General features: G+C 38.0%; 1 protein-coding gene across 1 annotated transcript in view; it reads left to right on the top strand.

Moving 5' to 3' along the window:
• Window positions 1–22,930, top strand: part of TGFBR1 (transforming growth factor beta receptor 1) — a 34,952-nt gene that overhangs the window by 6,431 nt on the left and 5,591 nt on the right. Inside the window, exons 2-8 of the mRNA XM_082295473.1 lie at window positions 738–989; window positions 1,405–1,647; window positions 7,628–7,858; window positions 15,047–15,214; window positions 15,740–15,896; window positions 21,962–22,086; window positions 22,739–22,869. Of these exons, the coding sequence (XP_082151599.1) occupies window positions 738–989; window positions 1,405–1,647; window positions 7,628–7,858; window positions 15,047–15,214; window positions 15,740–15,896; window positions 21,962–22,086; window positions 22,739–22,869 (1,307 nt within the window). The remainder of the gene's footprint in view (window positions 1–737; window positions 990–1,404; window positions 1,648–7,627; window positions 7,859–15,046; window positions 15,215–15,739; window positions 15,897–21,961; window positions 22,087–22,738; window positions 22,870–22,930) is intronic.

The raw sequence follows: 22,930 nt of genomic DNA on the forward strand, positions 1-22,930 counted from the left end.
AGAATGAAACCTGATCATCTTAGGGGTGATTAGCCTGTCATTCTTGTTTCCCTCCCCATGCCTTCTCCTTTACTACTGCAATTGATAGCTTTAGTAAATCACCACCTTGAGTAATGTAAGACAGTGTTTTCCTGTGGCTTCATAAGTAACAAGTCTAAACCACATTCTGCTTCTGCAAAAGGGTCATGCAGGGTTTGGTTTTTAGTGAAGATTAAGCTGTTATTTTCCCTTTTGGCACAAAATGGAAACCATCAAGTAATGCATAACATAATAATCTTGGGTAACCAACACCATCCTTGTTTGTCACTTACTAAAGCTATACCTGTGGTTATTGTCAAAAAAAAAAACGGCAGTATTTGTATTTGGTTTGAAAATAGCAGACTTGCATGCTCTAGGTGATACAATGTTGTTTTAAAAGTCTAGATCTTTCGTAGAAGGAGCTGTAGTGGTGGTGCTTTACCTGGAGGAACGCCTAGGATTTTAGCCTTTGACTTTTAATACATTATTGTGTAAGGAGAGATGACTTAAGCTCTAAATTTGACTTTCTTCTGCTCATCTCCCAATTTTTTTGTCCCACTAAAAAGCCTTGTAGTGTAGTTTTTTTAGTGTTGCAGTTCTGTGTTTGTATAACCAAAAAGGCCTCCTAGCATTCTGAATTTGTATTTCTTTAGTCATTCGAATTGTTTCAATTCAGAACATGTACCAATACTGACATTAATGTTTTTTTCTCAATATAGAATTGGAGTGTTACTGCCAGCTATGTACAAAAGACAACTTTACGTGTGTGACAGATGGAGTATGTTTTGCCTCAGTAACACGAACTGCAGACAAAATAATGCGCAATAGTATGTGTATAGCAGAAATTGATCTGATTCCTCGAGACAGGCCGTTTGTTTGTTCCCCCTCCACCAGAGATGGAGTCCATACTGTGTCTCATTGCTGTAACACACCTCTCTGCAATAAAGTAGAACTTCCAATTCCAACACCAGGTGAGGGGGGTTGGGATTTTTGCTTTTTTTGTTTGATTGATTGATTTTGTTGGTTTTTTGTTTTTTGGGGTTTTTTTATTTCAAACAAAATTCTGTAAGAGTGGAAGTTGTAGGTAAATTTGAAGGCCTAAAGTACACCTTAGATTCTGCAAAGACAATTTCATTATATTAGAACAAGAGTTGTAATCTTCTGGATAGGGATGTTAGGGACAGTTTTGAAGACTTAAATGAAAAGTGTAAGTAAGTACGTTGCTTTTGTCCTTTGTAGTAGTTACGTTGATTCTTGAAAAAGTTACTGTGCAAAAGTTTTAACAAATACATTGAAACAATTTGAATATCACTGTAGGATACTGGAAGTTTAATAGTGTAAAAGGAAATGAATGGGTTTACCATTTTCTTTTATTTTAACTCTCAGGCCCTACTCCAGGAAAACCAGCTTCTAACCTAGGACCTGTGGAACTGGCTGCTGTTATTGCTGGACCTGTCTGCTTTGTCTGCATTTCACTGATGTTGATTCTATATCTTTGTCATAATCGTACTGTAATTCATCATCGTGTGCCAAGTGAAGAAGACCCTTCATTGGATCGTCCCTTTATATCAGAAGGAACTACTTTAAAGGATTTAATTTATGATATGACAACTTCAGGCTCTGGGTCAGGTAATGTGATGCTTCTAGTAGTAATTACTCTCTGCTTAAGAGCCTTGTAAGACATTATTTTTTTTTAATATTGTCAAATCTACTTAAACTTATAATTAACTGGAGAAAATACTAGAAAAGCAACTTCCATGTACATTCAGCCAACATCAGTGAAGATTCAATGTATGGAAATAAGTGAAATAAAAGAAACACTGAATTATTGCTGCCATTCCTTATCCTTCTCAGAGTAGCCTGATATATATAAATTATATAATGCAGGGAATATCACAGTCATCTATTGTGAATGTTTTGTGTCCTATAAGGCTGTCATTTACCTTTTTGTTCTGTACAGCCTATCTAAACTACCATCTTCTGTGTTTTTTAGATAATTTTGTGAAGGGTATTTTTTAGCTTTAAATTGAAGCTTAATTTATAGATGTAGCTATTGGTGTATGAAAATATTCTGAGGTCTGAGTTAATATTTCAGCCAGTTCTTTCCTTACAGAAGATATTTTTCAGTTGCAAATAGCCATTTCTGTGTATAGAATGGACGCAGTATGCAGACCAGGTCTGATGAATGTCTATCCCTTGATTTCCTGCTTTTTTGTTTTAATTCTGACTTGAAGAGGTGTTGCTTTGGAAAGATGAGGCATTGGTCTGTTCACTGCATACAGTCACTGCTATTGTAACTCCCACCATTAACTGCTTGTAGGATTATGGTGGTCTGTGTCATAAAAATGTAGTTTAATAGGTGTTAGGGGATGATGTGCTAGGTAAATCATTACATAAATTAATTGATCTCTGGTCCATGTTAAGGAGAGAGACATCAAATTTTTACCAGCCTTCTACTATATAAAAAGTTTAAATAATTTAATGCTGAAAATTATTCCTACACCTTGCAAACATGTGTTGAAACATCCATGCCCTTTCAGAACACTTTCTGCAAAGAAATACTGGTGTTAGATTGTCAACTACTGAATCCTTTATTTTCCCAGAACTGGAAAAAATTAAAACAACAAAACCCAAGCATCTAGGTTGTGTTTCTTTCCCAAGGGCAGTAACTGGTAAAACTGTTTAGAGTCTGTTGCTTTGTCAAATAAAATTAATGTAACTTGCTGAACATGTTTAAAATCTAGATCAAAAATTCATATTTAATCATATCCTCCCTAAAGAAGGTGAGCTTGCACTAGGATGTGTAGGTTTCAGGTGAGAAAGCTTTTGTGTGTCCAAATAAGATTTGATCCTCATAAGGGTAAGTTCTGTGGTTAGAACTGGAGTTTTAGTAATTTGTGTTTATCTCAATTTTCTCATTTACTAACAGGAGTAACTAAGTCAAATAATGAAAGTGATTAATAGAACTTCCAATATATTGGGCTAGAGCTTGATAAATGCACATTCTGGACTTAGGCCTCCAGTTATGTTTGTTTTTAGGAGGGGTATGCAGAAGTCAGAGATATAGATAATATGGAGGAGTCAGAGATTTAAGTATCTTGGAATGTGTAAAGATTTGCTATATATGATTGTTACACTATTAGAAGTGTAAAACTCTCTACTTAATGTCTGCAGATCTAGACTTTTCCTAAGGAAGGCCGAAAAAATTCTAATTAAAATTCAAACTTAGTTTTCAAATGGTCTTTTCATTCATTATCAGGAATATTCTTTCATTTTTCTTCTGGCCTTCTACATGTGGTGCTTCTGAACCTCTCTTTTTGTCTGAAAACTCTGGAAGTACTCCTTCAAAATAAGCTCTTGAAAAGCAGAGAATCCAAGTTAGAAGAAACTTATGATTCTTCCCCTGGAACAAATGGCTAGAAACTACTGACTCTTCCCTTGACTGTTTGCAAATTACTCTTTAAGTAAGAGGAGCATGCTAGGGAATTGCTAAACTTTCACAACTGAATTTGGAGCACTTAGGCTTGTCTACACTCCCAGAGCACCTGACCTACAATACCTATGGTATTTGAACACTGGCGACTGGTGAGTGCATCCAAGGAGCAAAACCAACAGATATGGTTGAATTTGGCTTATCCATAAGAAAGCCTCTTCACTAATTTCCTTTTATGCTTGAAAGGCTGTAAAACAAGCCTGAATGTTTCCTTAAAAGGAATCTTTTAGCTTCAGCTGCAGTGAGTTCCATGTTGTTGAGCTGTTTGTAAGACAAGTATTAGCCTTATTTAGTGTTCTCTACTTCACTTGGATTATGAGAGTGAAATAGGAGATGCTTCAGGTACTTACTTTCTGTACTGTTGGCAGTGTATTTGCAATGACTTGTGTCACTTTGTCTCAAAATTAGTCAATGACTATACAAATTTACAGTGCCCTAGTACTTGAATTGATAATTTTTGTGTGTTCTGAAGTATGCCTGCAGCATTTGAATCTCATTGAAGTGTGTATTTTAATCCAGACTTTGGGTATGGCACATTTAAAGTTGAGAAGACTGTACCTTTCTGAAATAAGCTGGGGGTACAGAAAAGGGTCTCCAAAGGGAGAAAAGTCAAGAGCTGTGAGTTAAAACAGTGCTTAACCCTGTCAGAAACTGAACTGTGTTAAAGGGATGGTGTTGGGACAAGAGGTTGCAAAAAGACGATGGAAATGTACAGCACAGGCAAGATAATCCAGACCCAAGAGGCACAGCTAAGGAATTGTTTAGTTTGGTGACCCAAAGGCCATGTTCTGCTCTTAAACTCATGCTGAGGGACCAGAAGAGCTCATAGTAAAATAGAAAGGATTCTACCAATTTTGTTAATTCAGTATTCTCTGGTGACAACTGTATAAAACAGAGAAGTAATCAAAACTCTAAAAATGAGCTTCCTATTCAGACCAAAAGGGAGTAGGATTCATTTGCTGCAATGGTGAGTAGTAAGCTGCTATTAATTACTCGGTCTTGACTTACGTTAGTGTTGCTATGTTGTTCCATGACGAACAAGACCTGAAACAAGGAGATACTCCATGAAAGGAATTAATGAAACATCTAAAATAGATCCTTCTGGTGAAGCTACAGCTTCTAAGAGAAGGATTTCAAAGTCTCTTGGAGCTGAGAATGATTTTTAGATACTGATGCAAATCTCTAAATATCAACTACATATTGTATAGACAGATGGGGACGCCCATCTGTTACTGTCTTAACTCACAAATGACGAAGTCACTTAGTTACAAGGGTGTAGGAAGAATTGCCTACAACGGGGGAGAAGCTTTGGATTGTATTGGTAGGCGACTTCCAGCAGGAACTTAAGATATTTAGAAATCCAAAGGGTCACAGAAATCAATGCAAAGTTGAATCAATTGAAGTGAATGTAAAGCTCCTTAAAAACTATTTTGCAATTCATACAAGCTTGAAGGGAATGAGATTTTTCATTGCAATTCATGGATTTTTTTTTTTTTTTTTTTTTTTTTTTTTTTTTTTTATTACTCATCAGCGGAAGTAGTTTGGGCAGAGACTTGTGAACAAGAACAAAATTTTAGCAGCTGCTTTTGTTGCTCTAGAACTTAATTCCTGAATTATCCGTTTTAGTTACAAACTCCTTATGCGTTGGAAAGTCACTAAACTAATCAGAGTATGCTTAAGATATGGAAGAAAAAATGAACTTTCTTCTTATGTTAGACTTTAAGAAGGCTTGAGGATACTTTATGATATATGAAAACAATGATGAAGGTTTCAGGAATAAATCGGATGACCATGGCTAAATACAAGGTGTTAAACACTGAGCTGCTGCTGAATTTAATATGGGCTCAAATTTTCTTATTCTCCTGATAGGCAAAATGGCTATCATCTTTCTTCATGCACAGTTAAAAGAAGGTGTATCCAAGAGCTTGGAGGACAGCTGTGCCCAATGTGTTTGTGAAAGGCTGAGGCTGTAGCTGTCTCCTGTGAGATGCTTTTCAGGCAGTTTGGTTTACAGTACAGCAGTTGCTCAAGTTCCCGGTGACACAGGGCTGTGTTTCTTCTATAGCAAAATGAGGAAATTGCTCAGTTGCAACAGAAAGTAATGAATTGCTATGAATGCAAGATAAATATGGATTCCAATCTTCTGGGTGCAGCAGTAGTAAGAGAAAGGTCGGTTTCAGACAAAGAGAAGCAAGTTGAATCTTGTAAATACTGTAAATATAAATATTGGAGTAAGTGGATAGATTACAGTAGGGTTTTTATCCTACAGTGGCATCTTAATGTGATGAATGGGAGTTTGTAATATGAAATTGAAATGCTTTCTGTCTAGAAGGTTTAGAGCTTAGTATATGTGTAGCAGTTAGTTGATATCCTTGGACATATATTTTAAACAAGGAGAGAGATCTATAGAAAGTGCATCAAGTTGAGAGCAGTGGATCTGAAAGTGAGAATGTACAAACAGTATTCTGATACAACTGTATGGCCTATCACCCATTTCAGGTACACAAAATACACACAAAATGTATTTGACATTTGCCTATAGATTTTACAGTAGTGCATAAATTCTAAGGAAGAAACTCTCTCACCAATGAAGTCAAATTTTACCTTTTCAGGGTTGAGTTTGGTCCTGTGGTTGTTCTAATCTGGCCTCTTCTGCATTTCAGAAGTCTGTCCATAAAGAATGCAGGTTAGGCTTCATGGCAGAGCCTCTATAGTTTGGGCATGCAGCACAATTCCCCTGAGGACTATTACAGCAAAAGTTTTAACTTTCTCAGTAGAAATTATTACAGCACCTGACAATGATTAAATTGCTGGTATGGTGTACATTTTTTTTTTCCTTCTTGTCTTCATGTAGGTATGTTGTCAGCATAGACCATGCAGAAAATTCCTGTAAGGCTAGCATTTTTGAGGAGCTCTTCTGAACACTGCAGTGTTTTAATTTCCTCTTCTCAGACTGAGACATGAGCATGGCAACGCTGCCAACCAGATCAGATGTCCTTCTAGTGCTGTTGTTAGCGAAGAATGTCCAGAGGTGGACAAGAATTAGTTATTTGAGCTATTAGTTGGGATTTATTTTCTATAACATAAGGAAATGCAGGTGTTCTATCAGCTATTGGAACAATGGTTATAGAGTAATAGATTACTTTGTAAAATGTTTGGTTTAAGTGAAATAATCCTATACCAAAAGAGCTTATTGTAAGCAGATGACCTGGCTGATGCTCTCATCCTGCAGTGTAGTATCAGTGTGGAATCCAATGACAAGCCCTGCAGTTACAACAGGAAAGATTGAAAATAAACAAAAACCCAGCCTGGCTGAGGGATGCCAGTGCTGCTTGTATAAAATTACTGAAGCATATTAGGAGGTGCTCTGTGTTGAAAGCATGTAAGTGTTTCAAAGCTGTAAAACCTTCATGAATGTAAACATTTTTCTCAATTATAATTACAGTGAGGTGAACAAGAATGGCCTGTAAAATGGGAAGCTTGCATTACAAGGATGTTTTCCTATTTTACAGTGACTCGGGGTTACTAAGAAGCTATCAGCACACTTGGGCATGAGTGTGGATTTTCAGCAGTCAGTGTTGCTGATAAGTGTGGTTTAACTTTAACGTAGAAATGGACTATCTAGTGATTAATCTAGTAAATTAATCAGTAGCAAAAGTGCTCTTAAACTGCTTTGCTAAGGGCAGATCTTTTTTTCCAAAAATAAAGAAAAAAACCCAACAACCAAACCCCAAACAAACAAGCAACCAAAAACCCCCCTAAACCTGGTCCTGACTGCCTCATCATTGCTTCTTTTTTTCATTTAAATAGGATTTTATGGATCAGCAAGTGATAACATTGTTAACTGAAAGGAAGTGTGTGTTGTGCTTTTAACTACTGTAGAGTTAGTTTGTGGCATATCCTTGAGTACTTGTTATGCTGGCTTTTTAAGGGTGAAGGCAGAATCTTGCCTATGTGCTTGCCAGCAGTTCTCAACAAGAAGTTAAAATCTTAGAGGGTAGGTGCATTCTAAGATGAATACCCAAGCAGAAATAGAATCTCATATTCAGTATTTGGGGGGATAAGTGCTAATTCTCTAGAGTGATATTTAAGGTTAATGTAAAATCTTCTTTTTAGGTTTACCTTTACTTGTGCAAAGAACAATTGCAAGAACTATAGTACTTCAAGAAAGCATTGGTAAGGGTCGCTTTGGAGAAGTCTGGCGAGGGAAGTGGAGAGGAGAAGAAGTTGCTGTGAAGATCTTCTCTTCAAGAGAGGAACGCTCATGGTTTCGAGAAGCAGAAATTTATCAGACAGTTATGCTACGCCATGAAAACATTCTTGGATTTATAGCTGCAGACAACAAAGGTTGGTGACACTATGAAGTAATTTTGCTGATTCTGCACCTGGTCAGAACAGACAGTACATGAAGGGGAAAAACAGTTGTGAGGACTTAAGAGTAGCAAAAAATTGTTTTAACTGGAGTGGTTCAGGGTTTGGCACACTTTTCATGGGTTTAATGAAGGAAAAAGTACATTGTCTTTTTTTTCCTGAAGAACATGCTTTGTTTAAATTTGTTTAAAATGCTTTGGTATCAAAATGGAGTTGCCTTATCCTGTGAGCCCACACATCTGCTGAATACTGGTACCTGTCATTACCTCATAGCCCAATAATATAGATGTGTGGGACTGAAAGAGATCATGTCTAATCCTCTTGTCCAGATACAAAGTAGGAGGTAGAAGATTTATTCTTAAGGCTGAGGTATGAAAAGTTATTCTTTTAGCAGTCCAGTTAGAAAATAAATTGGAAAAATGAAATTAATTATATGTTCCTAGTAGTAAAAAACTATACCTGCTTCCTGAAGCTCTCCTGATAAGCCTTTAATTATCCACTAAGAGGAACCATTTTTTCAACTTGATTTGTTGTGATTTCAGTCAGATTAAAGTTTCTTGGATTTTCCTGCCGTTCAATTAAAGATGCGAGCATCTGACAAAACCAAAACAAGTTTTGGATTCCTTTCATTAAGGGGAGCTAAGATGTTAAGATGCTGGTTTTTTTGAGTTATTGTCATCTGAAATTGCATGTTTCACCACTAATGGCCTTTGACATCTTTGTGAAGAAAGCATTTACAGAAAATTCTGTCACATTAGGGAGGAGTCAATGATTCACACACGCGCTGTATTTTTAAAGGGCTCTCAGTTTTGTGGGAAATTCCTGAATGGTTTTAGTGAGGTTCAAGTACATGTGTAAATAAAGTTCTTTTTAATTACCATTAGATTAATTTCAAGCTTCTGTATCTATATAAATCTGTAAAATTGGAACTGAATCCAAGAGATTGTGCAGAACACTTCTCTAGGAAAGGGTTGTCTACAGTTAACTTGCTCCTAACAGATGTTTGTGCAACTTGTTGTTCTCCAAGACCTTGCAGATCAACACCATACCAGGCAGCTTTTTCCTGCAGCTTATTATGCTTACCATTAGAAACTGTCTTATTTCCATGCCTAGAACTGTATTTGATATTACTAGCACCTGCAAGAGCTTGAGTTTTCTGTGGCTGGCCTAAGGGAATATCTGGAGCCTGGGTTTAAAATTAGATCAGCTGCATTAAAGCCATAAATGAAGAGCCATCTCTGCAGAAGCTTTAGCTTCTATTTCTTGCTTAAAAGCATAAAGGATATATTGCAATAGCTTAGTTGTAACTTTTAACAAAATTCATCTCTGGTTAAGTACACCAGTGTCTCATTTTGCCTGAAACCTCCTGGTAGTTTGTCCCAAAAATACACTTGACTACTGTGCAGAGGAGGTATGAGGAATTGGGTGGGTTTTTAAAATAATTTCTTAATTGCTGGTTTGTGTTGCAGATGCTATAGCATTTGACTTGGTCATCTATAGTTTCCTTGTAACAAAATATAATGTGATATGAATTTTTTTCTGGTTTTTCTGTTAATATGCTTTACATACAAAGAAGAAATCCTTAACTGATAGGTCATGGCATTATTTGAGGTTTTAGGCTTTCAGGGCAAGGCTCTTCTACTTTATTGAGAACTAATTGGTGTCTGGTTTTTGAAAAATAGATAAAAATGTGTTTTGAAAATGCCACTATTCTTGACTATGTTCTCTAACATAGTATTGCTGTCTGAGCAGAGGTAGAAATCTGTATTGTTATTTTTAACCCATCAATACAGAATTGATTCATAGTATAACCTTCTGCATTCTCTCAGTGAGAAAATCTGTACACACCATTTGCTCTCTGGGCTAAGAATTCAGTCCTGAATATTGAAGGAGGTTAATACTTCAATTCTTATTTAGAATACTTCAGGCCACCTGTATCCCATTAAACAGGAGAACAAAAGGGACCATTATGGGGGTAGTTCTCCCAGTTTAGCAGGTACACTATCATGGTACTCTGAAAGGAGCAGGTGTTTCACCGCAGGCTTTAGAGACCAATGGCTTAAGAACACCTATGAATAGTCTTTTATTGTAGATGCTGGTGCTAACTGATAAATGTTTGTGTGGTGCCAGGTGCAAGATTATGTATTCATTCACAGCAATAATATCTGTGGAGGATTTGTATCCATTTCTCCATAGGGCTGACTTTTGAATGCATTCAGGAGTTACTACAGCCTAGCTGGAATGCACAGTGTCATTAGACTGCAAGAATCTGTGTGTCTGAGGTATTGCAAAGATGACTGCAGAGATATAGGAGTACTAGTAATTTTAAAACTGGAAAAGGACTAGTACAAGAGCTGTAGAACCAAGGCGTGCTGCAGTTCTTGCTGCTGAATTAGGTCTTTGCTCTTACTGCAACTGCAGTTTTTCACAACTGCTGAGGAGCATCTGGCTGGCCATTTAGTGTAAAATTGGTGGAAGGGGTTCCTTTGGGTAGGAGGGTGTGTGTTTAGATTAGGGTTTGTGACTGAACTGCTGTCTTCACTCCTTTTTCTACTATGCTGTTTAGTTCATGTGCCTTAATGGCACGTTCTTCTCCTCTTCTACTTCCCCAGAACTGTATCATGTTCAGAAAGCTACAGGAGCTGATCCAATCTATCTGCTTTCCACCCTGTAATCTACTAGGAAAGAGGCGCTGCAGTTATGGCACCTGGAGGGCTGAGAAGTGATGAATGATTTTAACTGCAGTTGTGATCTGGCTGACAAGCACTTTTGTGTTCTGGGTAGCTCTTTGCATAGTGACAAAGTATGTGCTAACTTCCAAATACTGCTAGGTCAGGGAAGTTTCTTTCAGGGCCATGTGTCTTGTTTTGAACCATCTAAACACAGTTTGTTTTGTTCTTTCTAACCCAGATACTTGAAGGTAAAGTGTATCAGGGACTACTTATCTCTACTATTCTAGTAGCAAAAGAGTAGTGTCAGCAACCTTGGTTTACAGTACTAAAGGTTTCTCTGCATTAGCTGGCTATAATCATAACTGCCTGTAGGCAAATTCAAATAAGGTGAAGTCTTGCATTGCACACTTCCAGATAACTTTATGCACTAAAATACCATGACTTCTGCATTCCTTCCCCTTAACTGAAAGGTGCGCTTCCATAGATGATTGGTTCCGTCAGAATACCTTTCATGGTAAGTAGATCCCCAAGAGTGACGTTAAACAATATGCTGCAAGGAAATGAGCAGAATTCCTGCCTCTTAAGAAGTAATATTTCAGCCATTTATTCTTTTTGAAGCTCTGGCTTTAGCCTGAGAAGAAGGAATCTGCACAGCTCAAGTGCTTTTCATCATTTAATCAGATGACTGTGTCAATGTGATAGAGTCGAGCTGTTTTGCTAACGAGACACCAGTCATGCTCCAGTCAGTGACAAAACTGCCATCTCCCTAAATATCTAATTTCTAAGAGATTTCTAGTTGTAGATCCCATCTGAATCTGATCTTTTCACTGCTTCTTCCTGCTGTTTTTTTTATAATGTTGTGTTATCTGCATGCCAAAAAAGGCTTAATCTCTGCTTTGAAACATTTACTACATGACACCACAGAAACCATTTTTGTTTTTCTAGTGCTGATGTGAAAAAAAACCCAACATTTTTCACAAGTAATTTCACTCAATTGATTTTTATTTGAAACTTGATTATGTATTTGATATAGCAATTGTATAAATTCCTTTTTCAAGAATCAGCTCTACCAAGACAGATCTTGCTTGAATGTCACTAATGTTTTCCCAAACTGTGATCAGTCTCCTGACAACAAATCTGAAAGCTTCTTTACTCAGAATTTCAATATTTTTTTTTAAGTTAAAAAAGGAAAACCTTTTACTTCTGAGTGATTTTGATAGTATAAAATACTTTCAGGTCTCTTGAAATAGGTGAAATAAACATAATTAATCTCTTAAATATATTTCCAATAAAGCATGTAAATTTTTTGTAATTTTTTTTTAACATTCTGAAATTGTTTGAGGTTCTTGATCATTGTGTGTATGAAAACTAAATTAGATTACCTTATCATGGAAAGCTGGGCTGCTGTATGTAATTACTATTGAGTGTAATTACTTTTTCCTACAGGATAATGCAAATCCTGTGATTGAAAGCTTCATGGCAGATGCTGTTTACTGTGCAGCCAAAAATACTCAGGGTCAGGTTAATTATTACTTGGTAATAATTAACTACTGTCAACAGAATAAGAAGACTTAAGTTTATCGTAACACGTTCTGCTTAGAGTGCTAAACAAATGTATAGCTTGTCAAATACAGCAAGGCAAGGAAAACATAGTAGGTCCATTCTGATAGCTGGACACTGGACCTATTGCTGCGTTTCAGCTTGTCTGTAATTACTATTATTCATGTAGGTTTGGATGTAGCACTCTCCCTTCTTAAAATCTGGTGGAAGGGCCACAAATACAGCATATAGTACAAAAGAATCATTGTTCTTCTCAGAGTGGATGGTAAGCCCAGTTTATATTTCTTCTTTGGAAGGAAGGTAAAGCTTGAATATTAAAACTTGCTGGTAATAAATACGATAAAACTGAATAGAAGGGTCTGTAATCAGCAGCATATTCCCCTCTTGGGAGGGAACGTAGCATTAAGAGTGGAGGATCTTTATGCAAAGGCACCATAGTCTTGAATCAAACCTGTGAAAGCTTGAATCAAATCAATTCTTCAGAAGCTGACATCTTTTACAGAGCTGTTTAAACACAATAGGTCTGGTAGACTAATTAGTTTAATTTCCCTCCTTACAGCTAGGTGTCTAGTATAGACACCTGCTGAGGTATCCCACTCCTAAGAAACAGGAGAAGAAATCAAGTACAGGACCAAGCAATGAGTGTGTATGGTGTTAGTGCCCAGGAGAGGATTATTTCAAGCAATGTAGGGTCATAACTGATGAAGCAGTAGAGTAAAAATGAGTGAAGAAAATATTCTAAAGTGATATGATTAGTTTACTTAGAACTTTTGCAGCTCTTTGGAGCTCTTTGACTATGTGTATTTAAGAGTGTCTTTTCTGTGCCTATGAACTCGTACCTGTTTCTAATGGTTCTGCAAGACTGGTTTAGTGAAGCCAATACTGTTGGATTGACTCTTCAGAGATCATAATTCACTTTGGAAAAAGTCACATGTAATACTATGCTGAGTTCTGTGAGTTTGTGCTTGGATATTGCAAAGTAGCAAGAGATGCAGCAGTTCTAATTAGAAAACTGAAGATATTTTAGAAAAAAATGTTTAATTTCATTATTCCTTTTTAAAAAAAACAAAACTTAGGTGTCCCTTCTGTGGACATAAAAGACTCTTCCTGCAGCAGTAGTAGCTTTTTACAGGTCTTTTACAGGTTGGAGTATGTGACTGAGTTGTTTTTTGGTTTTTTGCTTGTTTTTGTTTTGGTTTGGGTTTTTTGTTTTTGTTTGGTTTTATGGTGCATTTTTATGGCGCATTTTTTTGTTAGGTTGGTTTGTTTGGGGGATTGATTGTTTTTGTTTGTTTTGGTTTTTTGTTGTTTTGGTTTTTTTCTTTGGTTGGTTTGGGACTTTTTGCCTGTTTGATCAACTTAGTTGAGACTGTTCTGTAAATGTAGCAAGCCAGAGTTCTCTTTCCATTATGGAATTGTTTGAATGTAGATTAGTCTTCCTACTCTGAAGTATTTGGAAGCTTTTTAATTTGGGGGTTTATTTTATTTTTAGATTATTTTTTAATGGCATCACTGACTTCCTTAGAAACGTCCAAATAGAAGGGAGGCGTGCAAGTTTTCCCTCCCCCCCCACCAAAGTGTTTAGTTAAAGATAAGCACAAGTGTTTCTATAAAGGTAGTTTCTGTCAATCTGTAGAGCAGGTGTTTTGTGCTTCTGGCTCTTCTGGACAAGTCTGTTCTTTGGAAAGTAAAAAATTTTTAGTATGTTTATGATAGGAGTAAGTTCTGAACTTTCTTCCCTTTTTCATGTTCTTCATATTTAATTCTTGAGCAATCTTTAGAGACTATCACATAATGAGACATCTTTTTAACTTGTGCTGTGTTCTCACTTGTTCTGAGAGAGTAGGGGCTATATAATTCAGGGTAGGAGTCCAACTGATATCTTTTATGGGATAACTACTCTTCTAAAGAGATGAAAGTGTCTTCTTTAAAAGTAGCTGGCTATAAAAATACTTTCCAAGTCTGCCACAGGAGAATTGCTTTTATAACACAAAATTAGAAAACCTATTTGGTGGCCGGATTGTTCTTTCCTGGGTATATTTCTACTTCGAAGGTAAAAAATACTTTTGCTTCCCTCTTGATTTGAATTCCTTTGATAGTCTTCTTTGTGTGGCTTAAACTTAAAGGTATTTTGTGTCCACTGCTTTAACAATGTGAACAATTAAGCTCTTACATGTCATTTGTATGCCTTGGAATATCTACAGATGTATTGTGGCCTGTCTTGTTTGTCATAGCTCAGTCAAAAGTCATACAGCAAACTGATTTCCTCAGTGTTTTTTCCTTTCTTTACCCTTGTGCCTCCTGGAAACCTCAATTTTGGCCAGCAATTTAGAGGTCATAAGAGGTGGGATTTAACTTTGTGTCTGATTGCTGCTTGTAAGCTTCTACTCCAGGAGGAAAAATCCACTGTGGAAATTGTCTCCCAGGCTGAGTGCAGATAGGTTATGGAAAGACTGAAGGAGTCAGGAAGCAAAGTTTGAAACACATTTTTTTTTCTTATGGTTAGCCTGGACAGTATTGTGGTAGAGTGCTAGTGACAGGATAAATTTTGTACCATTCATTCAACACTGTTCCCTGTGCCCCCTCTCCAGCAGGAAACTTAGGGAAAGGCAAGGCCTGGCTAATACCCTGAATACTGCACCCTGAATATTCACCTCAGAATTATAGTGACATCAGTTTTCTATGGTTTGTGTTTTAGTTTAAATAAAAGATTACTCACTAAGCTTTTCAGAAAGTCTCCCATGGTATTACCAGCCCTTGCAGAGGCATTTAAATGTTACAGGGATAGAAGTAAAGATGTAAGAGTCTAATTTACAGAGGTTACTTGCAGAACATAATTTGTACTTCATAAGTATTGTATAAAAGTGGAATATATTGTTTATTTATGCTTTGTGTGTGTATGTGTGGTATTCATGCCAGTTTTATTTTGCAGACAATGGTACATGGACTCAGCTGTGGTTAGTGTCAGACTATCATGAGCATGGATCACTCTTTGATTACCTGAACAGGTATACAGTAACGGTGGAAGGAATGATAAAATTAGCTTTGTCCACTGCCAGTGGTCTTGCTCATCTGCACATGGAAATTGTTGGCACACAAGGTAATCTTACAGTTATTCCACTTGTCATGTGGATAATACTAGTTGGATTTTTAGGTTTTTTTTAATGACACATAAGTAGCTTGTTCTACCACGTGATGATTTCTGAATTAATAGAACTTCTTAATTTGACAGGCTTTTTGCCTTCATTTCTCTGGTATCGTGATGTAACAATCCTTCCTACAAAACACCTGTTAAAAGGCACAAAGTAAGGGTGCAGGTAGCATCTTCTTAACTTTGAGTTGAGACAAGGTTTGAGTAGGATGTTTGCGCAATAAATACTGGCGGGAAGAGGGAAAGGAGCAATAGAGTGGTGTAATGTAGTAAACATGAAATGCACTTTCCTAAACAGCCAGACAATCTACAATGAATGATTTCAGAAGGTACCCTGCTGCATATAAATTGTCAGAACTGGAAGGAATTCTGTAACTTCAAACAAAATTTTGCACCAGGCTTAGAACAAAAGCAAGTTGGTTTGGAGTTGTTTTTTTTTTTCAGATATGTTACTTTTATTTTTTTCCCTTACAGGCAAACCAGCAATTGCTCACAGAGATTTAAAATCAAAAAATATATTGGTGAAAAAGAATGGAACATGCTGCATTGCAGACCTGGGATTGGCAGTTAGGCATGATTCAGCTACAGACACAATTGACATTGCTCCAAACCACAGAGTGGGAACAAAAAGGTAAAATCATTTATGTGACATGCCAGGCAACTTTTATAATAAAATGCTTTGGTTTTTCTGGTCCCATATAAATTTGTGTTGATAGAAATAGAAGCAGCAGGAAAATGTAATGGCAGATAGAGTTCTTAGGCACTTCCTTGCCAGCTGGTATTTCAGTTAGATGGCAGGCGCTTAAAAAGCACATTGAATGTTGGCATGTGTAAAATGCTGAAAACTTGCTAAGTACTGTAGGGCACAAGTATGTGTTAGAACAATTAAGAGACTTCATGCCTGATGATTATTTAGAGACTTCAGTGCTCTTTCTTTCTTCTTTTTGCCGTGTGTTGCATGGAAATGTTACTTGCAGCCCAGTCAGGAGAGTAAGACAGGATATTGATAGTGACAGTAAAATGCTGTGTTTTTCAATGTGAAGCCTGTGTGGTAGAACATACAAGGTGCAGAGTTGTGGACACGAGCTTTCTTGGAATCACATTTTTGAGAGAAATGCAAGAACTTAAAACAGTCATCTTCGTCATCTAATGCATAAAAAGAATCTTAAGTGGATGAGTCAATATAGTCTCTCTTAAAAGCTTTTTCTGAATTTGGAAATACAGGTTTTTCTTGCCCTCAGAAGAATTCAGAGCTGTTTAACTCAGCAAAAGTGCAATAAAACTTACTGTCAGTAATTTATCATTGGTGAGCCTTCAGGCAATAATGACTGGAAGTTATAAATAAATTTCCCTTAGTAATCCATGCAGCTATACAGCATACAAAGATAGCAGCACTAACAGTGAACCCACATTTTGAATGTGGGCAACTTTTCATTCTTCTGATGCCTGTAGGTTCAGTGCTGTGTCAAACTGGAGTTTGGACACTGCTCATGGAGAAGCATGTGAGAGCCAAGCCTATATGGCTTAGCAGTGTTGGAGAAAATTGTGTTGATGTTGTCCAGTCTCCAGTTTATATATCAAGAAAAAATTTTTTAGATATTCCTTTAGTAAGCGATACTGTGGGGTGGGGGTAGATCGCGGTTTTACAGTGAATTAGGATTCCCCTTGAGCTGTGTCTTTTTTGGAAAGAAAAAAAACCCTAAACATTATGTTAAGGCTCAGTTAACCAAAGCTTTTAGAACATGTACTGAAAATTTGTTTACTGACACTTATCGCTGAAGTTACTTTGTTCTAAAGCTGTGCTGTACTAGCCCTTTGCCAATTTTAAAAATACTACACAAATGGTCAGATAAGTTTTATTTTCTGAACTACTCCTAGACTATAAGGTACTGGGTATTATTCCTTCTCAAAGTCTCCAGTAAACAGCAGGCTTTCTTGGGAATTTGTCGTTGCAAATTTAGCTGGGTGCAGGGCACATGCCACGTGTGATTTTTGAATTTTACTACACCTACGTGCAAAGAAAAACAATGTACAAACCAGTTACTTTCTTTAGTCTAGTCATTGGAGAAAGCATCCTTTCAGCTGTGTTTGCAGATCCCACTTACCAGATCTTTTCTTGCACAGGCATTATTAAATTCCTTATTCATCTGCCTTATGCTTCTTCACAAGGGTAAAGCTGTAGCAACTCTTGCTTGCTGCAGTGGGCAGCAGGAGTGCTAAATCTGTTTCCCCTTTTAAAGACATTAGTCATTTCTACCCCTCTGAAAATTGCACCTTCTTGTAAAAGGCTTAGACCCTTCTTCTCCCTCTTGTGCATTCTTAGGTAAGTAACTCTGCACCTCTGATTAATTTTTCATAGTACAGTTCAAGTCTTACCTCTTCAATGACAGTTTTAACTCCCATTGATTGCCACTGCAGGTACCTCTTCTGCACATGGAAAATCTGTGTACAAGTTCAGGGAGATTTGAAAAAGTCTATATTTTTCTAATGATGGTTGTAAAAATGTATGTCTAGGGAGCAAGCAAACTTACTCTTGTGTGAGTGATCAAGGTGTTGAGTCAAACTGATGATCCCTCTTTCTGACTGAATTTTCTGACTTTATTTCTTTTCTGTTCAGAGGCTTAGCTTTACCAGAGGGTGTGAACTGTGTGCTTTCACAGCTCAGCCTGCAACATAAAGCAGGGAACATGAGCTTTAAACTGAGAAGGAAATAGAATCCCTCTCTCACTCCCTGAGGCAAGTAAAAAAACCCTCATTCTCTTTCTATTTATTTTTAGAAGTGTGGCCCAGCTGTTACTTTTGATAGTTCAAATAGGTTGTGTTTTAAAAGAAGTTTGGCAGCAAATTCTTGCCATAGGTGCTTCTCTGAAGTTTACCTAAACAAAATATGGGCAAAACTCTACCTGGTAGAGTATAGGCTTGATGAAGGGAGATGCCACACAACATGTTGTGTATGGGTCTGTTTGATGACACCAAGCTCCGTATATGTTGTACAAGAAATTTAGACTACTAATACTGAACTTTTGGACTAAAAGAGATGGGAGAAAGAGGTCAGCAGGCACCCAAAGTTTGGCAAAACCATGCTCAACATACTTTGTACACTTCTTTGTAGACTTATCCTTTTGTTCTTGGATGATATTGAGCTGCAGACCTTGCTCAGAAGGTCAGAGTTTGTGTAATAGAGTTGCTCTCTCCAGAACCTAAGATACTGTTTCTGCCAAGCAATGCATTTCCAACACATAAGCTGACAAGGAGATGCCTGCTTCTCTCCCTTTTGTTTAACAGCCATGAAGTGGCTGATCTGCTGACCTCACTACACGACCTCCTTGCCTTTTGCCTCTCTTGTTCCAGCAATAATCTCTCAGGCCTTCTGAGCAGTCATTCTGTATCATGGAAGCCGAAGCCAATCTAAATGCATTGATGGAGGATCATGGTAAGAGGTCAATTTGCCAATGGAAGTCACACTGTGGGGGGGGAATTTTTGCCACATTCAGGCCTCTTATGGTCTTTCCTGTTAAAAGTGAATCATTCTTTGGATGATTCACAGAAGCCGAGACAATCTCCTTTACTGCTTGTTTACATGTTTCTGGCTGACATCTTGCACCATGGTTGGTGTTTTTGGTTTGTTGTTTTTTGAGGTCCATCACTCTTTTCATCCCTGTGTCATCTTAAGATAGATCAACTATTTTCTCTGCTAGGCTCCAAGATAATCACTTACTGTGTCAAGCTCATGAAGTAGCATGAGTGTCCAGTAATGCAAAATCCTTGGAGAGCATTAAAACATTCACCACAATCTTGCATTCTTGATTAAAACATTTTTTATATGGATGGACCAGAACGATTTGAGCCTTGTCCATGTCAAAGATTGCAACAATACTTAATACTCCACTTCCATTCAATAAATACTGTCAAAGTAAAGCTTACACTCAACTTCAGACAGTTGTCCTCTGTTTGTGCTGTGTTTATTACGTGTGAGTAATTTGTATGCCTTAGGAGAACTCTCATCTCAGCAAACCTTGTTGAAGTTCTGAGTAGTTCAGAACAAATGCAGCTATTGGTTGCATTTTTTTACTTATCTTGATAGTACTTATCTTGCTTCCTTATATCTGTGTAATTTCTGTAAGACACAGTAGTACTGAGGGAGCTCTGAAAGGTGTGATAGTCCTGAAATTTCTTTTAAGTAATGTGTCTTGTATTCTGCCTACTATCCCTGGTACTGGAAAAGAAAGTCCTACTGTGATATTGATTAAATGAAATCGTGCCTAGGCTTCTGTGGCTGTTCCAGAGGTAGAGCTATTGCCTGGCACTGTATTCATCTCCAGTAATCTGCACGTTGCATTTTTACCAGTCAACACTGCCACTGTTGGCCTGCTTCATTGATATGTCAGCTTGAGGCTGCTGGGGCAGTGATGCGGAGAAACACACTGAACTCTGCTAAACATCATATACTGGATTTAGCTGCCAGAACCCTACCAGAATGAGAGAGCAGTGTTACAACTGATGTTGACTTGATGCAGCAAATACCATTCATTCTTTCCAACAGCCAGTGGGGGTGCTGCTGTCAATAACTCTTGCAGTAAGGTCCACACTTCTATTTTGCTTGATGTTCCCACATCAGACTTATTAACTAAACAAGGTAACAACCACTTGGATGCCATGATCAGTTTTCAGGCCTTGTTTCTTAGGGGAAAGTTTGTTAACAGATTTTTCTTCTTGCAGGAAATAGGGGTTAACTAAATCGGTGAGCACAGTTGTTAATTTGCAATCCAAATAGGATTTACTACTAAAAATAATGACTGGCATGGTTTAGGGTGAGACTTGCAGACTGTGTGATGAAGAATCAGGTACTACAATGGTAGTGAGACTTTGTTCTCAAGAAATTTTTAACATTGCTGGTTTCTTAACCAGCACTTCACATCTATTCCTGCTCTAGTCGAGTTAGGTGATGTTTTAAGTGGCTGCTATAATTTGTCAGATTACAGGAGCTGGGGCTTCCTCTTGTCTGACCTCTGGAGCCCAGCTGGTACGTCCCAAAGGGCTGGGGTTTTGCCCTTCTGAAGCCCATGGATGTGGCTGCTGCTTTCTTCCTTGGGATCCAACCAGTCATACACAGACACACACCGTACTGACGGCTGATTATATAGATTGCTATGTGCCATGTGCTGTCTTCAACACCCGCATAAAACACTGTCAGAACTTGCATAAAACATAAGTATAGACAGCCAAGTCTCCTTCCTTCTCTTCAGCTATCAGGCTTGAACTTCATTAGTGAAAGTATGTACTCCCTTCTGCAGCCTCACAACTCCATGCATGTTTGAGTCCCTCAACCATCCATCCAAGGTTTGCTGTGTCTAATGCTCTGTCCTGTGTTCCATGAATCTCATACTCCCCAGCTGTTTGCACATCAGCAAACAGCAGATGTATGCATGCCTCTGTGCATGGTTCCCTCAAATACCAGCATGGGCTCTTGCCCTGGCAAGTATCCCTGCCTGGGCTGCCTGGGTGCTGGCTAGACCAGCTTGAAGGTTGCTAGTGAATTACAGCCCTGCACACCAGCTGTGCAGGGTTGGGGAAATGCAAACCTTCTGGCCCAGCCCAGCAACTGGCACCCAGCCACACAGACCTTACAGCCTGTGACTCTCACTCCAGTTGCTGGTGCTGAGAGACCCTTACTCTGTTTTTCTCATCCCCTTTCTCCCCTGTAGCTGGTAAGCTGTGTACCATGTAGGTACACACTTGTATATGTAAAGCTGTGACCATGAAGCCTGTGATACGTGGTCTTATTTCAGTAGCTGAAGTAGACCTACTCATTTGCTCCAGTTGCTGGCACCTTCACCTTCTGTCAGACTACAGTTGCTGGCCCAGAATTCATGCACACTGGTCCCCCCCACAGTAGCTCCAGATATGTGCTCTTTTCACCTACAGATGTGCTCCTAGGATCTGTAGTTGCCCTTCCAGCTAATGATGTTGAGCCCCTCCTTCTCTCTAGTTTCAGCTTCATCCCTTTGCTGCTCCAGTTGCTAGACCTGAATGGACTCATGCCTGCCTCCAGTTGCTGACATACAGTTCCTAGAGAATGCGTGCGCGTGGGCTTGAGAGTGAGATGCACAGAGTAGTTAGAATTTAATAAAATAGGATACATTGGTGAGCATGTGCAGACTGACAACCTCTTATGCAACTGGCCCTTTTGCTACCCTCTTCTGTTGCTGCACGTCTGTTCCCTTTCTCCTAAATGTTCCTTGATAAGCATTGCATAGCTGCACAGGCCTTCCTTGAATATCCTCAATCTTTGTGTTCCTCTTGTTTCCCACTTATTAGAAGTCACAACATCCAGACTGCACCTCTACGAAGCTATGCCTGGAGTTTCTTAATAGCCTATCAGTTAGGAACTGGAGACTTTCGGTCTTTGTCGCTGTCTCAGTCGTCCCTTGTCTATCAGGTTTATGGCTCTACTTGTTTATTGTTTCACATTTTACTTATTCCCCCTACTTCTTTGCTTGTTCCTCTCAGTTTACTTATCCCTTTACATTGAATGGTCTCTGATTGGATAACCTTAATGAAGCAGTTTTTCCTTTATCTCCTTTTCCACAAAAACACATTATTTTGGATTTGAGCTGATCGCTAGTGCTGAACTTTTTCTACTCTTAAGTGTTTATGAAATTAAATCTGTTTTTTTCTTTTTTTAATTGCAAACAGGTACATGGCTCCTGAAGTTCTAGATGATTCGATAAATATGAAACATTTCGAGTCATTCAAACGAGCAGACATCTATGCAATGGGATTAGTGTTTTGGGAAATAGCTCGGCGGTGTTCAATTGGTGGTACGTGGCAACCTTTACAAAGTGGGTCATATTAAGGAATTAGAAGTAACTTAAACTTTTTCAGGTTCTGAAAACAGTTTGCTCAAAAAACAGTGCAAAGTAATAGCCAGTATATCTCGGACTTTCTAATTGTTAATCCTGTAAATGATAACTGGTCTATTCAACCTCTTTCTAGACTGACGAACCATACTTGTTGAAGAAAATAGGAAATATTCTTGTCTGTGTTAATATTTTCTCTAAACATTTACATAGAGGGGAAAAAGGGGTAAAGTTCAATATTCTTGTGAGCGAGGGGCAAATGCCACTAGACCTAGCTATAATGTGTTCAGATAACATCTGTACCTTATTTAAAATGAAGCATACTGTTATAAACCATGTGCTCTGAAGAAGCGTGCTTTTAGTATAGCATATGAAAGACTTGATGTAGCTTATCTCTCTTCCAATTTTTATAAATTTTGGATCCTTAAAGGGTAATGTAAACACTCCTAAGGTATGGTTAAGGATTTTTGTTTATTTATTTGTCAGTCATTGTGATGTAATTTTTAAAAATGAAAACAAAAAACTGGTAGAGTACTGATAATGAACACAGTAAAAAATGAAGAATATGTCATCTGGTGTTAGCTAAAATAAAGCTATTTTCAACCTATTACAGGAATCCATGAAGATTACCAGTTGCCGTACTATGACCTCGTTCCTTCAGACCCTTCTGTTGAAGAAATGAGGAAAGTTGTCTGCGAACAGAAGTTAAGGCCCAATATTCCAAACAGATGGCAGAGCTGTGAGGTATTAACTAACCTTGCTAAAGCTGCTTTAATGGACACTAGAGCTTTTAGTGATTTCAGTG

This window comes from Coloeus monedula (genome assembly GCF_965178545.1).
Source record: "Coloeus monedula genome assembly, chromosome: 1".
Classification (NCBI taxonomy): Eukaryota; Metazoa; Chordata; class Aves; order Passeriformes; family Corvidae; genus Coloeus; species Coloeus monedula.